Source organism: Panthera pardus, unplaced genomic scaffold (assembly GCF_024362965.1).
Source record: "Panthera pardus isolate Hobbes unplaced genomic scaffold, ASM2436296v1 HiC_scaffold_3, whole genome shotgun sequence".
In the NCBI taxonomy this organism is placed as follows: Eukaryota; Metazoa; Chordata; class Mammalia; order Carnivora; family Felidae; genus Panthera; species Panthera pardus.
This window is the reverse complement of record NW_026526876.1, coordinates 44,918,834-44,930,921: the sequence shown is the minus strand read 5'-3', so window position 1 is coordinate 44,930,921 and position 12,088 is coordinate 44,918,834. Positions and strand designations below refer to the sequence as shown.

Here is a 12,088-nt window from a genome sequence, read left to right as displayed (position 1 = left end):
CCAGTCTAACCAACCCAGATTTTTCAATTAATGAGGTTTTGCCTATGTTGGCAGGGGGAAGGACACAGGGCTGGAGCCAGAGGACAACACTGGTTCAAATGCTAGCCCTGCAGCTTAGAACCACAGGCTATTTCGGTGGGGGGGGGGGGGGGGGGGCGGTGCACCTGGGTGGCTTAGTCGGTTAAGTGTCCGACTTTGGCTCAGGTCATGATCTCACGGTTCGTGGGTTTGAGCCCCGCATCTGGCTCTGTGCTGACAGCTTGGAGCCTGGAGCCTGCTTTGGATTCTGGGCCTCTCTCTCTCTCTCTCTCACTCCCTCCCCTGTTAGCGCTCTGTATCTCTGTCTCTCAAAAATGAATAAAAGTATTTTAAAAAATTAAAAAAAAAAAAAAAAAAAAAAGAACCATGAGTTATTGGAAGTCCCTTCACTACCCTGAGCTCTATCTAGTGTCCGGTCTGTAAAACGGGACAGTGACCAAGTGTGCGTAAAATGCTGTTACAGTGCCCAGCAGATGCCAATGTGCTGCTGTTGAATCAGGTGTCAGAAGAGGAGCCCTTGCATCCCTCATACTGGACCCCACGTTCTCACCCAGCGAGGCCCTCTTGACCCCTCTGGGGTGGGATTGAGCCGGGCCTCCAGGGAAGCCTGGAGCAGGTCTCTGTCAACCCCTGCCTCCTTCCCCACGGCTGAGGCACTCGCCAGGAGGCCTCTGGGAGGCTGTGCTGGCTGGTGACCAATCGAGCAAGTGTCCCTGCTGCTGGGGGGGGGGGGCTGCTTCAATCAGGGGCACGTGGCGGGAAGCACTGTTAGCTGTACCCGCGCTGGGGCTCGGCGGAGCGGCCAGAGAGGAAGCCCTCTCCGGAGGGTCACCAGGTGGCTCCGCAGGTGCATGTGTGTGTTTATTGATAAAGAGCCATGTTTGCGCTTCGCTCTGATCCGTGCCAAGAGGGGGAAGGGGCTGAGTCTTGGCTTTCCTAGGCTGGGCCTTGAGCTCAGGTGGCGGCCAGCTGCCTCCCCCCCGCACCATGCCGCCACCAGACCCGTGGCTCACCTGCCTCTGGGGCACTGGGGGAAGAGGCGTGGAAATCTGTCGTGGTCGACAGGGACCCCTCATGCCCAAGCCTGGTCCTTCACCCCAGACAGGAATCTGGCCCTGGGTGAGCCCATCATCTTCGCCCTTCTCTTAGAAGAACATGGGAGTCCCGTGGGCTATGACCCGGCTGACTGGGAGGGGTGGTCAGGGGTCTTGGAAGGCTGTAACCCAGCTAGAGGGCCTTTAAAGTCCCATTATGCCTGGAAGGGGTACTAGCCTACTGGGTGCAAATGTGAGCTTTGGACTTTAGCTCTCTGGGTTTGAACTCTGGTGCCGCCACTTGCTGGGTGTTTGGCGCTGGGAAAATCGCTCACCTTTTCTCTTTGCCTCACTGCTCACTTACAGTAAAATGGGGATAATAATCAGTACCTATAGCAGAATGCATGTGAGAGAAGAGGTGCCTAAAGCAAGCTCTCAGCAGAGTGTGTATGTAGGTAGCACTAAAAAATGTTGGCTGTTTGCGGGATCTCAGTGCAGGAGGGTCGTGCCCTGCCACCACCACCATGGAGGTGACCTCCTTAAGGGAGGGTCTCTCCGGGAATGGGGGCAAATTCCTGTGATCCCAGCTTCCCGATGGCTGGCTCTCAGATGCCAGGGAAGGGCCCTCATTTTTTAAAAATGCCCAAGAGACTCGCCAACCAAATCAGATGGGAAATGGCTTTGGGAATTATGCCGTGCCTCCCTGTCACATGGTTCCTCTTGTAATCCTTTCTTCATTCCACAATTACTGACACAGGGCCCACTGAGTGCCAGCCATAGGGGTATTGGGTTAAGAAGGAGCAGATGGGGACTCAAGTCCTATCTCTGTGACTCATCCGAGGTGAGACCTTTCTTATCTGTGAACATGAGAAAATGGTAGCTCCAGGCACACTCTGGGTTGGCGTGGTAACCTGTCCCTGCAGAATTCACAGAGACGGCCAGGGTTCCAGGAGCTGGGTCTTTACAGCGTCACACACAGTCCGGCTGACAAAACACTCCTGTGGACCTTCTAACAACTGTCTGCGTCTCTGCTTGGCAGTCTGAGCTCTCAGGGTCTTTCCAGTCCGTCATCTGAATTCTGTCCATAGCACGGTTTACATTCATTTCCTTTTCCGTGGGCCTCAGGAGTAGAAACCGGTATCACGGAACCCAGAGCAATTCAGGATTCAGGCTTCTTCAGAGAAGGACGGCTTGCTGGAGAGGTCCTTTCAGCGACTAGCACGTGGCTGGTGGCAAGAGCTCAAGTTTATCAAGCCCGAGCCTGTGCGGCACCGTGCTCGGACCTCTCCCAGGCCCGGAGACCCCACCAGGCGGTCACCACAGGCCCCGTTGCCCTGGAGCTCGGCGAGGCCTCCTGATCTATCAAAGCCTCCTCCAGCACCTCAAAATCCCCCCTGAGAGCCGGTGACTGGTGTGGAGCAGGGCTGGGCAACTGCAGGGACACCTCCAAGCCTGTGTGTGACCCTCACCACTCGCACCCACCCCCTCCTCTTATCTACTTCCGTTTTTGCTTATCCCCGTAAAGAATGAGTACGAGCCCCAGATTCAAGAGAAAACAGAAACCCTCACACAATGAACACAACTCCCTGTACCTACCACAGTCAGCCTCTAGCTGGGTGGAAAAGAGGGTGACAGATGCAAAACGACTGGGGACAATGGCCACAAACATCTCCTGCTTCAAGCCAGGCCAGGGGTTATCTCGCTGGGACTGAAACTCTACCTTCTGACCATCCCCCTGTGTCATCTGGGACTTTGTCCTCACACCCCCAAGCTCAAAACAACTATCTGTGTAGTTCATCTGGCAGCCAGTAAGCTCAAGACCTATGCTCCTTTACTGCCTGGGGAGCCCTGGGGCAGATCCCCCGGCCCTCATTCTCCCCACTGGAACAGTGAGGAGAATAAATCCCTTTCTCACTTGTGTTTCAGGCTTGTTTCAAAAGTAATCTATAGGGAAGGGCCTCACATATGCATTCAAGGCAGCACATAGCAGAGTCTCTCGCCAGTCTACACTGGGCCTTCCCGATGCGCCGTTAAATCCTGGCAGGATGGGAAGGTGCCTGCCAGTGCTCTCGGATGCCTCTTTCGCTCTCCGCTGCCCAAGCAGCCCTCGGCAGAGCCTGTCAACAGTGAGCCTGACTAGGAGAAACGAGGCCTCTGGGTACCAGAGTTAGGTTTCCTTTTAAGCCCCGTCTCTGTAGTTTTAAAAACAGCAAGTAGCAACCTACCAAAAGAGAGAGGTACCAACTGGAAGGCGCCGAGTTTGCGGGGAGGGGGTACAGAGAACATCTATGAAGGGTCCTGTGTTATTCCTACACACTTATCTCCCCAGTACCATTTTAATGCCTGAGCTGACACCTCCAACCTACAGTATGCAAAAAAACCCAGTGTTTTCATTTCAGATGCATACGATGGCTAGGAACAATATGAACAATATTATTTTAGTGCCCTGGGAAAAAATTAGCAAGTCAAATATTGAATCAGGCCTGTAGCACCACATGCTAAGCAGACTGCTTTGATCTTATCCCCACTAAAAGCTCTATTATTGAATTTAAAGTCAGCGAACACATATCAGACCAATATACAATGCATATCTGAATGCATGTTTCAGAAGCAAGGAATGTTTTGACTAAAGGAAGAAAATATCAAAGTCACAGCTGCAAGTGAAACAAATTTGCCCTCCCTCTTCTCTTGGGGCTGGAGGCTTTGCTGGCCAACCAAAATATTTTGGCTCCAAAGGTCCTGCTGATGGCTCCAGAAACACCTGCTGAGCTCCCAGATTTCTGGAACCAACAACAAGGGGGGTTCGCACCCACCTACTCGATTTGAAGGAATTTGAGACTTGGAGCCAGCCAATGTGCACATTCAGTACATGGTATGGCACCCTCTGGTGGCCATTCCTCTTGGAGGCCTATCAGGCTCCCCAAACTCAGCCATGGTTGTCACCTCCTCCCTGCTGAGGGTGCCTTCCCAGGAAAAGAAGCTTTAAAGGGCCAAATGGAGGTATGGAAGAAGGCACTCATGAGGGTAAAACCAGCCAGTTGATCAGAAAGGGAGAATGTTAATTGCCCAGCAGGGCCCAAAGAGAGAACAAATTTGGGTGGTAAACTTCCTACCCAGGATACGCCCCCTCAAAAAGCCACGCCAAACAGCCAACACATATCCTAAGCCACGAGTTGGCAAATTATAACGTACAGGCCAAATGTGGTCCCCCACCCACCCACCGCGGGCTTTTGTACAGCCCAAGAGTCGAGAATGGTTTTGTACTTTTAAATGGTGAAAATATAATCACATAACTAAATATTTTGTGACACGTGAGAACTGCATGAGATTTTAGTGTCGGTGTCCAGAAACAAAGCTTTACTGATACACAGCCTTATTCATGCGGTACTGTCTGCACACGCTTTTGCGTTTCAACAGTGGACCTGAGAGGCTGTGGCAGTCAGCCGCGTGGCCTGCAAAGCTGAAAATATTTATCCCTCGGCCCTTCGCTGAAAGTTCGCCAACTCTTGCCGTTCCCAGAGCTGAGCCGTCAGAGTCTTAGAAGGTGCCCGCCCTGCCCACCCTCCAGCACGATGATGTGGGCTACAGGAGCGTGCAAGACAAAGGTGTGTACGTGGGGGAAAGGGGGACATCGCATGCATGGTAGCCTCACCCCTGCAAACTTACCATTTTATTATTGATTTCATGGAAATGGATCTCACAGACTTTCTCCACAACATCTTCATTCTCAAACGTGACAAAGCCAAACCCTAAAGGAAAAAGGAAAAACAAAAACACAAAAACAGAGGGGGTGGTGAGTTCAGTTCTGGCCGGCTACATGTTTTCCTTTGATGTCCTGTAGCAGTGACAGGCTCCTGATCTGAGGGTAGGGGGCCGGATCCCTGGGAAGGGCCTCCAGGTTGAGGAAATGACTTCTCATTTGTAGCGAGCACCCTTCTGACAGTGAGGAAAAGTTAATGATTTCACCCCCGTGCGGCGGGCGCTGTGTGGTTTACATTTGCCCGGAAGCAAACAAGAAATTTACTCGTCTGTTATTTACAAGGGTCAGAGCCCCTGTGGCTCTGTGCGTGTGGAGGCGGGTGGGTGGGCTACCCAGAGTGGGGGCGGGGCCACGCTTGCCCTTTCCGTGCTGGAATGGCCAGCCCTCGGGTCGGCCTCCAGACGGAGGTGGTTATTTGTCCTTTTCTTCCTGAATTACTTCCTCTAATACCTCATCAGGACATCCTGAGGCCTGGAAGAAACTATTAAAAGTTTCAGGCCTCTGTTCTGCGCAGGCATCCTTTTTCTACCGCTGCTTCCAAAGCGCTGCGGATCTGGGGCAGTTTAAGACTGTTTGATGCCTGCTGTCAGCCCGTCAGCTATCCACTGTATTTACTCGGCTGGAGACCGGCTTTGCTAGACAAGCTGTACTGAAGAATTTTGGCAGGCGACCGCTGCTCAGCATCCTGAGTCGCTCTCGACTGCCCCTCCCGCCCTTCCAGCACGCTGCCCCATCTGTGACCCCACTCGGAAAGCACTGCTTTAACACATGGACCCACTCACAGGATGGCGCCCCGCCTCAGATGAAACGCGGCTATAGTGTGAGCACTAACACTGGGGGGAATGCATGCAACAGGTGTAGACATCCTAATGCGGGGGGCGGGGGGTCGCAGCAGACCTGACCTTGCACGTATGAACTTATGTGTCATCCCGGGAAGCCCCTTCCCCACTCTGCGCCTTGAGCTTTGCGCACCTGCAGATGAAGGTGGTGAGACCGACCACCCCTCAGGTCACAGCCCCCACGCCCATCAGGATTTGCAAGGCTCTCTGCTATGGACTGAAGGTTGTGCCCGCCCCCCCCCCCCCCCCCCAATTCATGTGTTGAAATCCTAACCCAAGGTGACGGTGTTAGGAGGCAGGGCCTCTGGGAGGCACGTAGGTCATGAGGGTGGAGGCCTCACGAATGGGATTAGTGCCCCCATAAACGATGTGAGAGACCCTGCTTTATCTGTCTGCTTTCTGCTGTGTGAGGACAGTGAAAAGACAGCCGTTCTATACCGGGAAGGGGGACTTCACCAAAACCCTGCTCATGCTGGCTCCCTGATCTCAGACCTCCAGCCTCCAGAATGGTGAGAAATACATTTCTGTTGTTTATAAGCCTCCCAGGCTATTGTACTTTGCAATAGCAGCTCAAATTGGCCAAGACACTGCCATCCCCAAAGATAGGAGCCTGGCCAAACACAAACCTGGACCCACCAACCAGGAACATGAAAATCAAAATGGCTACTTTTATATCAGGACTGTGTTTCCTTTTCAAGCTTGTGTGTTGACTTTGGGTCCTGGAAACCCAGGGTGGAGAGGGAATCTCTCCGGTCCTTTCTATGTCTCTCCTCTCCGGCTCCATCACCACATTCTCTAAGGAACAGCAGAGGACAGGCAGATGAAACACTGAGCTCCTACATCATTGCTGTAGGATCTAGAAAATTCCTAGGGAGAGGAATGGAAACAGCCACTGTCTACTCTGAAACAATTTCCAGCAAAACAGGGAGCTGGGACTACCACACAAATGGCAGTCACAGTCTTCATTAGGATATATATTTTATTACTATGCACCGAATACCAGGCCAGTGTTTCCACAGCACACATCCCAGCCTGTTGTAGACACGAATGGCTGAGGGTCAGATGTACCATCAGGGGGACATAAGTATGTGCTGCAGAGGCTCAAAGTTGGCACGTTTTCCCCAGCATCATCCTGGAGAGGCTGGGTCCTCAGGCACAATGACGTTTTGTTGGAAATGAGGCCCAACAAAAAAACCTTTCACCAGGTGTACAACCCTGAGCCCCAAACCAGGTCCCCGTAGAGACAGGGACAACGCCGTTCTCTGGGTTCCCTCATTTGGGCGTCTCCTCCTCTCTGGCCCCTGGGGTCCATCTGTTGTTCACAGAGCAGGATGAGAGCCACGCCCAGAGGCAGCCTTCACGTAATTTCTCTTCAGGCTTTGGTGTGTTGGCTCCCTATGCCCCCTTCAAAGGAGTGTGAAAACCATCAGGTAAGCCTGTCACCCAGGCAGGGACCCCTTCAGCACACGGGGGACCGGCATCATTTTGGTTAACCCCCTCTCTTCTGCCCACCCTCCTAGACCCAGATGCTAGGGGCCTCTCAAGAAGGGTTAAGATACAGTGCCCTTCAAAAGGTGCTCAGGGGAGGGAAGGGTGCACGGCAGAGGATGGGGGAATCTGCTAGCGGGGCTTCAAGAACGATGACGGGGCTGGGGCTTCATTCACTCTGGGTCCCTGGGACACACGGAGCCCCTCACACGCAGAGTGCTGAGGAGCTGGTGGCTGGATGAACGAACCATTTCTGCATCACTGCCTCCCTTCGAGACGGACTCAGCCCTTCCTTCTGCATTTGCAGGCTCCCACCTGTGCTCCATAGTGGAGTATGCAGAGGTCAGCAAGGCAACGTCCTTCTTCTACAGCAATTTGTTCCCTAAGTGACACAAGTCTGAGGTTCCCACTCAAGGAGAACGTCTCTGCCGAACGGATCTTGCCCCTCCCTCACGACCCTCACTTGTAGCCTGCGGGTCACCTCAACATTCATGTGTCTCTGAAGGTCACCTCTCTAGCCTGTATCTAAACCCCGCCAACACGTGAATGCCTACGCAAGCCAGGACGGGCTGGTACTCAGGGGAAACCTCCCTGCAAATGAGGATGAACGTAATGGTTTGAACAGTGACTCCCAGAAGATGAGTCCCCGTCTTAACCCCTGGAACCTATGAATGGGACCTTGTTTGGAAGAAAGGATTTTGCAAACATAACTAAGTTAAGGATCTCAAGAATGAAGGCAGGCCCTAACCCAGTGACAGGTGTTCTTAGGAGAGAAAGGAGGGGGGGAATTTGAGACCTAGAAGGCAGAGAGGGGAGAAACCCATGTGAAGACGGAGGCAGACACTGGAGTGATGCAGTCACTAGTCAAGGAACACCTGAGCCACCAGAAGCTGCGAGTGACAAGGGAAGTGTCCCTGAGAGCCTTCAGAGGGAGCGTGGCCCTGCTGACACCTCATATTTGGACATCCGGCCTCCAGAACTGTGAGAGCACAAGTTTCTGTCGCTGTAAGCCACCCAGTTTTTGGAAATTTGTAACAGCAGCCTCAAGAAGCTAGTACAGCCAGGTTACAGGTTTCGCCGCCCCCACACAGGTGGGTCACATGTGACCTCCCCCTGCAGGGCCAAGCATGTGCTCTGGATAGAAGGTAACAGAGTGTGGACAAATGAACCGAACCCATCCATGCCACTGGGAAATAACACGAAGCCAGTGCCAGTCAAGGGCACCCCTCCACAAGCCAGAGGACAGCCTGCTTTGCAGCCAGACTGCTGCTGAGCACAGGTACTTGATCCTGGAACAGTGCCCAGGGTAAGTCAAGTCACCGTTGGGGTGATGATGGCGAGATGACCACCACTGAAGCTGCTTTTCTGCTGCAACCCATGCCTTCCTGGTCCGCTGTGCAAACCACGGTCTGAACTCCAGGCCCAGTATCATTCGGGGCTGCCTGTATCGCCAGTCTCCCACTCTGTGCCACCACTCAAGAGCCGGGGAGAGGTGTGACAGAGGTAGGAGACAGGAATTAAAATGCAGACTGCATCAGGAAGGGTGGGGGCAGGACTCACTGCATCATTTCAAATTCTGACTCTGATATTCTCCCTGCTGGTCCCTTCCCTAACCCCACAGGACTCAAAACTCGAGTATCACAAAAATGATTTTCCTGATCAAAGGAGAGAGTCTGGATTTCAAGCCTATGTACCTTGGATGCATAACAATTCAGTGATGTCAAGACTCATTTGCAGTATTTTAAAGATCTATATCGTTTCGACAACCTTGTTTGGCCCGGATAGAGAAAACAAAGTTGATTGTGTCTAAAATATTTATTTATTCCATTTGAGAAAGCAGAGAAACCAGTAAACACTTAATTATCAATAAATGTTATTCCTTAACATATAATCATTTTTTTTCTCAGAGGTGCATTACCATTTACGATGAATTAGTAACTCAGTGGAGAACAGCCCCCAAATAAATTAAACAGAGTGAAAAGACAGCAGGGTTAGAAATTTGGGAAGGATCGGGTGGTGGGTGGGAAAAATCCTTTTTTTGACATCCAAGACTTTTTCTTTCTTGAAATCAAATTTTTTTATTGGGTAAAAATTTACATAATATATAATTCACCATTGTAACCATTTTTTAAGTGTATGCTACGGTGGCCGTAAGTATATCCATGATGTTGTGCAACTGTCACAACTATCCATTTCCAGAACGTTTTTTTTTTTAACCATCCTGAGCTGAGACTCTGTACCCAGCAAGCAATAGCTCCCCATTTGTCCCTCCCCCAGTCCCTGGCAACCTCATTCTCCTCTAGGTACCTCTGTAAGTAGAATCATACAGTATTTGTCCTTTTGTGTCTGGTTTATTTCACTCAGCATAAATATTTTCAAGGCATCATAGTCTTTTGAACAGTCTGTCAGATGTACAGATCCTACCTGAAACTCAGGAAGTCTGATTCTTCCTGAGAAGGGGCAGGAAGGACTGATTACTTTCCTCCCATTTTTTCCAAAAGAGAGCCCCACAGAGAATCAGAAATGGTGGCTCATGAAAGCCTACCAGGTAGAGGCAAAACAGCCAGGTAAAGGAGACACGGAATTATCCTTGCTCAAAAAAGGAAGGACCAAATAATGAGCTGTGTATTCCTGGAGAGTCCCTTCACCTCTCTGGGCTTCTAAAAGAAGCAGACAGATGCATGGGGTGGGGTGGGGGGAGGGCACAGGGCATCTTACTCTGGTCCCAGCCAAGGCAAGGACTTTGATCCATGGTGAGTCTACGAGGGCTCACACTCCATCAGGGCCCTCTGGGGATGTCCCTGTGATCCCCCCTGCTCGGTTTCCCATCTCCCTTGATCCTAAGGGGAGGCACCACCCTGAAGCCAGAGAAGTCTGTAGGTATTTAAAGTCACTCAAGCTGCCATTCAGAACAAAGAGGAACCGTAGGGATTGACAACCGTGTGGGGGACAGTGTCGAAGCGTCAAAATTTGGGGGACAGCAGGCTAGTTCACCAAAGGGACCCTCTCACCTGTCATCAGCAAAATGACACCTGCCCAACCTCTCACGAAGCACCCCCATATCTGAGGGCCCCCAGGAGTCAGCAAAACTGGCACGAAGAAAGGGTCGGGAGGATGAAACTCCAAACAAAAAGGGTTTAAAATGGACATAAATAGGGTAGGAGTCGACAGGGCGCATTTGAAAATGAAATTCTCCAGCATTCTCCTGAATGAAGCTATTATTGGAAAGTAACAAGTAAAGCTCTATTTAAGAGATAAGCATTTAACAGTCAAACCTTTTTTCCCCCTCTCTTATTCAAATGAACAAAACTGAATATTCATTTGAATAATACAAAGCTATAGCACACACACACACACACACACACACACACACACACACACAGAAAGAGAGAATAGAAATCTGAAAACGAGATACCTCACAATGAAAATGACCTGCTACAGATGGGGGTACTGGGGAACATCTGACAGTTAACCTACAAAGAATTCCTTTTTAGGTCAGGGAGGGAAAGATGGGACTGGCCTCCTCCTCGCCCCCAAAATAATTTTCTTCTCTTATCAGATAGGTCAATGAACACTAATAGGCAATCGTGTGGTGCCTAATGCATCTTCAGCGGAAATCAATGCAAGTCTCGAGTTAACGCACTTGGTTAATGGGGAAAAAAATGAGGGAGGAAAAAAAAAAACCCAGACTGTCAAATTTATTCAGAATATCCCATGAGGAATTTGAGGTATGTGTACGCAAGTATATTTATAACTCACGCAACCTCCCTCTCTCGCTAATAACCTGGTGTTGGAGGAAGTGGCAGGACCCGTGGGCTGCTTTCAGTATAAATACAAGTCTCTTGGGTTTGGGCGTGGGGAGCACTTTCTGGTTTCAAAATGCTTCTCATACATCATCCTACCTGGTCTCCATGGCAACCCCGCAAGAGGTGGGGCACGCTCTGCCATCGTCATTTTGCTCAACTGCTTGGCATTGTTTTAAATGACCCATCCCTGGTGACACGTGGCTACTAAGCCAGAGCAGGACGTCAGGGACTTCCTTGGGTCAGTAAGTGTTCAAGAGGGATTTGGTGGCCCTAGGGCTCGAGAGGGCAAGAGCCTAGGCTACGAGGCATGGTGCCTCACATGCTCTGTGGGTCAACCACCACTTAGCTATGTGTCAGTTAGCGACCTGTCATCTCGGGCTGTGCTCCCCATCCCCAGCTCAGAACATTTCTAGGTCACCAGAAGAGCATGGGCTACAGCAGGTTTGGCAAATCAGTTTCATCTGCCTCCAGGGGTTTTCCCGGAACCCTGGATGGAGAAAGTCTGAGCCCCCCTCCCCACGCGTCCATCGGGCAAGAGGAGCAGAGATGAGCTGCCGTGGCAGGGTGGGTGGCTTCACGTGCCCTGGCTTCGCCCTGGAAACATAGAACTTGGAAGATGGATCTGTTCCAAGAGAAAAACAAGCTGCCTTTCCAAAAGAAGCGCCTTGTTTCCGACTGCCACTCTGGGACACTGGCTGCACGTTACCCGGATGTTAGAGAAATCCACTCGGAGTTGTCATTAGAGTTTCCTGAGCGTTTCAGACATGAGGTATTTGGCAAAAGGTGGGGTGACAGTACCAGCTGCGTCCGCTCTCACACCCGAGCGGTAATCTGGACTTTTGTAACATAAGAATGTCATTTCCCACCAAGCCAGGGATGGGACTCGTTCAATTATTAACGTCTGGTATCCCAAAGGTGGTTACTTATTTCCAGCCCATACTCTTCATGATAATTTGAGAAAGAGAAAGCTTGCCTGCGTTTATTGGGTGGCCGTTAACTCAGTCCTCACAGCTCCCTCCTGTGAGACAGGAACGTCCCTACTTTACAGATGAAGGACTTCCTCGTATGAAGGCGGGCCCGCTCTACATCAGGAGTCTGACCTTGTCCCGCAACCTGGCTCTT

At 51.2% G+C, this 12,088-nt stretch overlaps 1 protein-coding gene across 11 annotated transcripts in view; it reads right to left on the bottom strand.

The window, feature by feature from the left end:
• The window catches only part of MSI2 (musashi RNA binding protein 2), a 392,818-nt gene that overhangs the window by 75,108 nt on the left and 305,622 nt on the right, over positions 1 to 12,088 (bottom strand). For all 11 annotated transcript variants that reach the window (XM_053893321.1, XM_053893325.1, XM_053893326.1 and 8 more), the window contains exon 8: positions 4,740 to 4,822. In XM_053893321.1, coding sequence (XP_053749296.1) covers positions 4,740 to 4,822 — 83 coding nt within the window. The remainder of the gene's footprint in view (positions 1 to 4,739; positions 4,823 to 12,088) is intronic.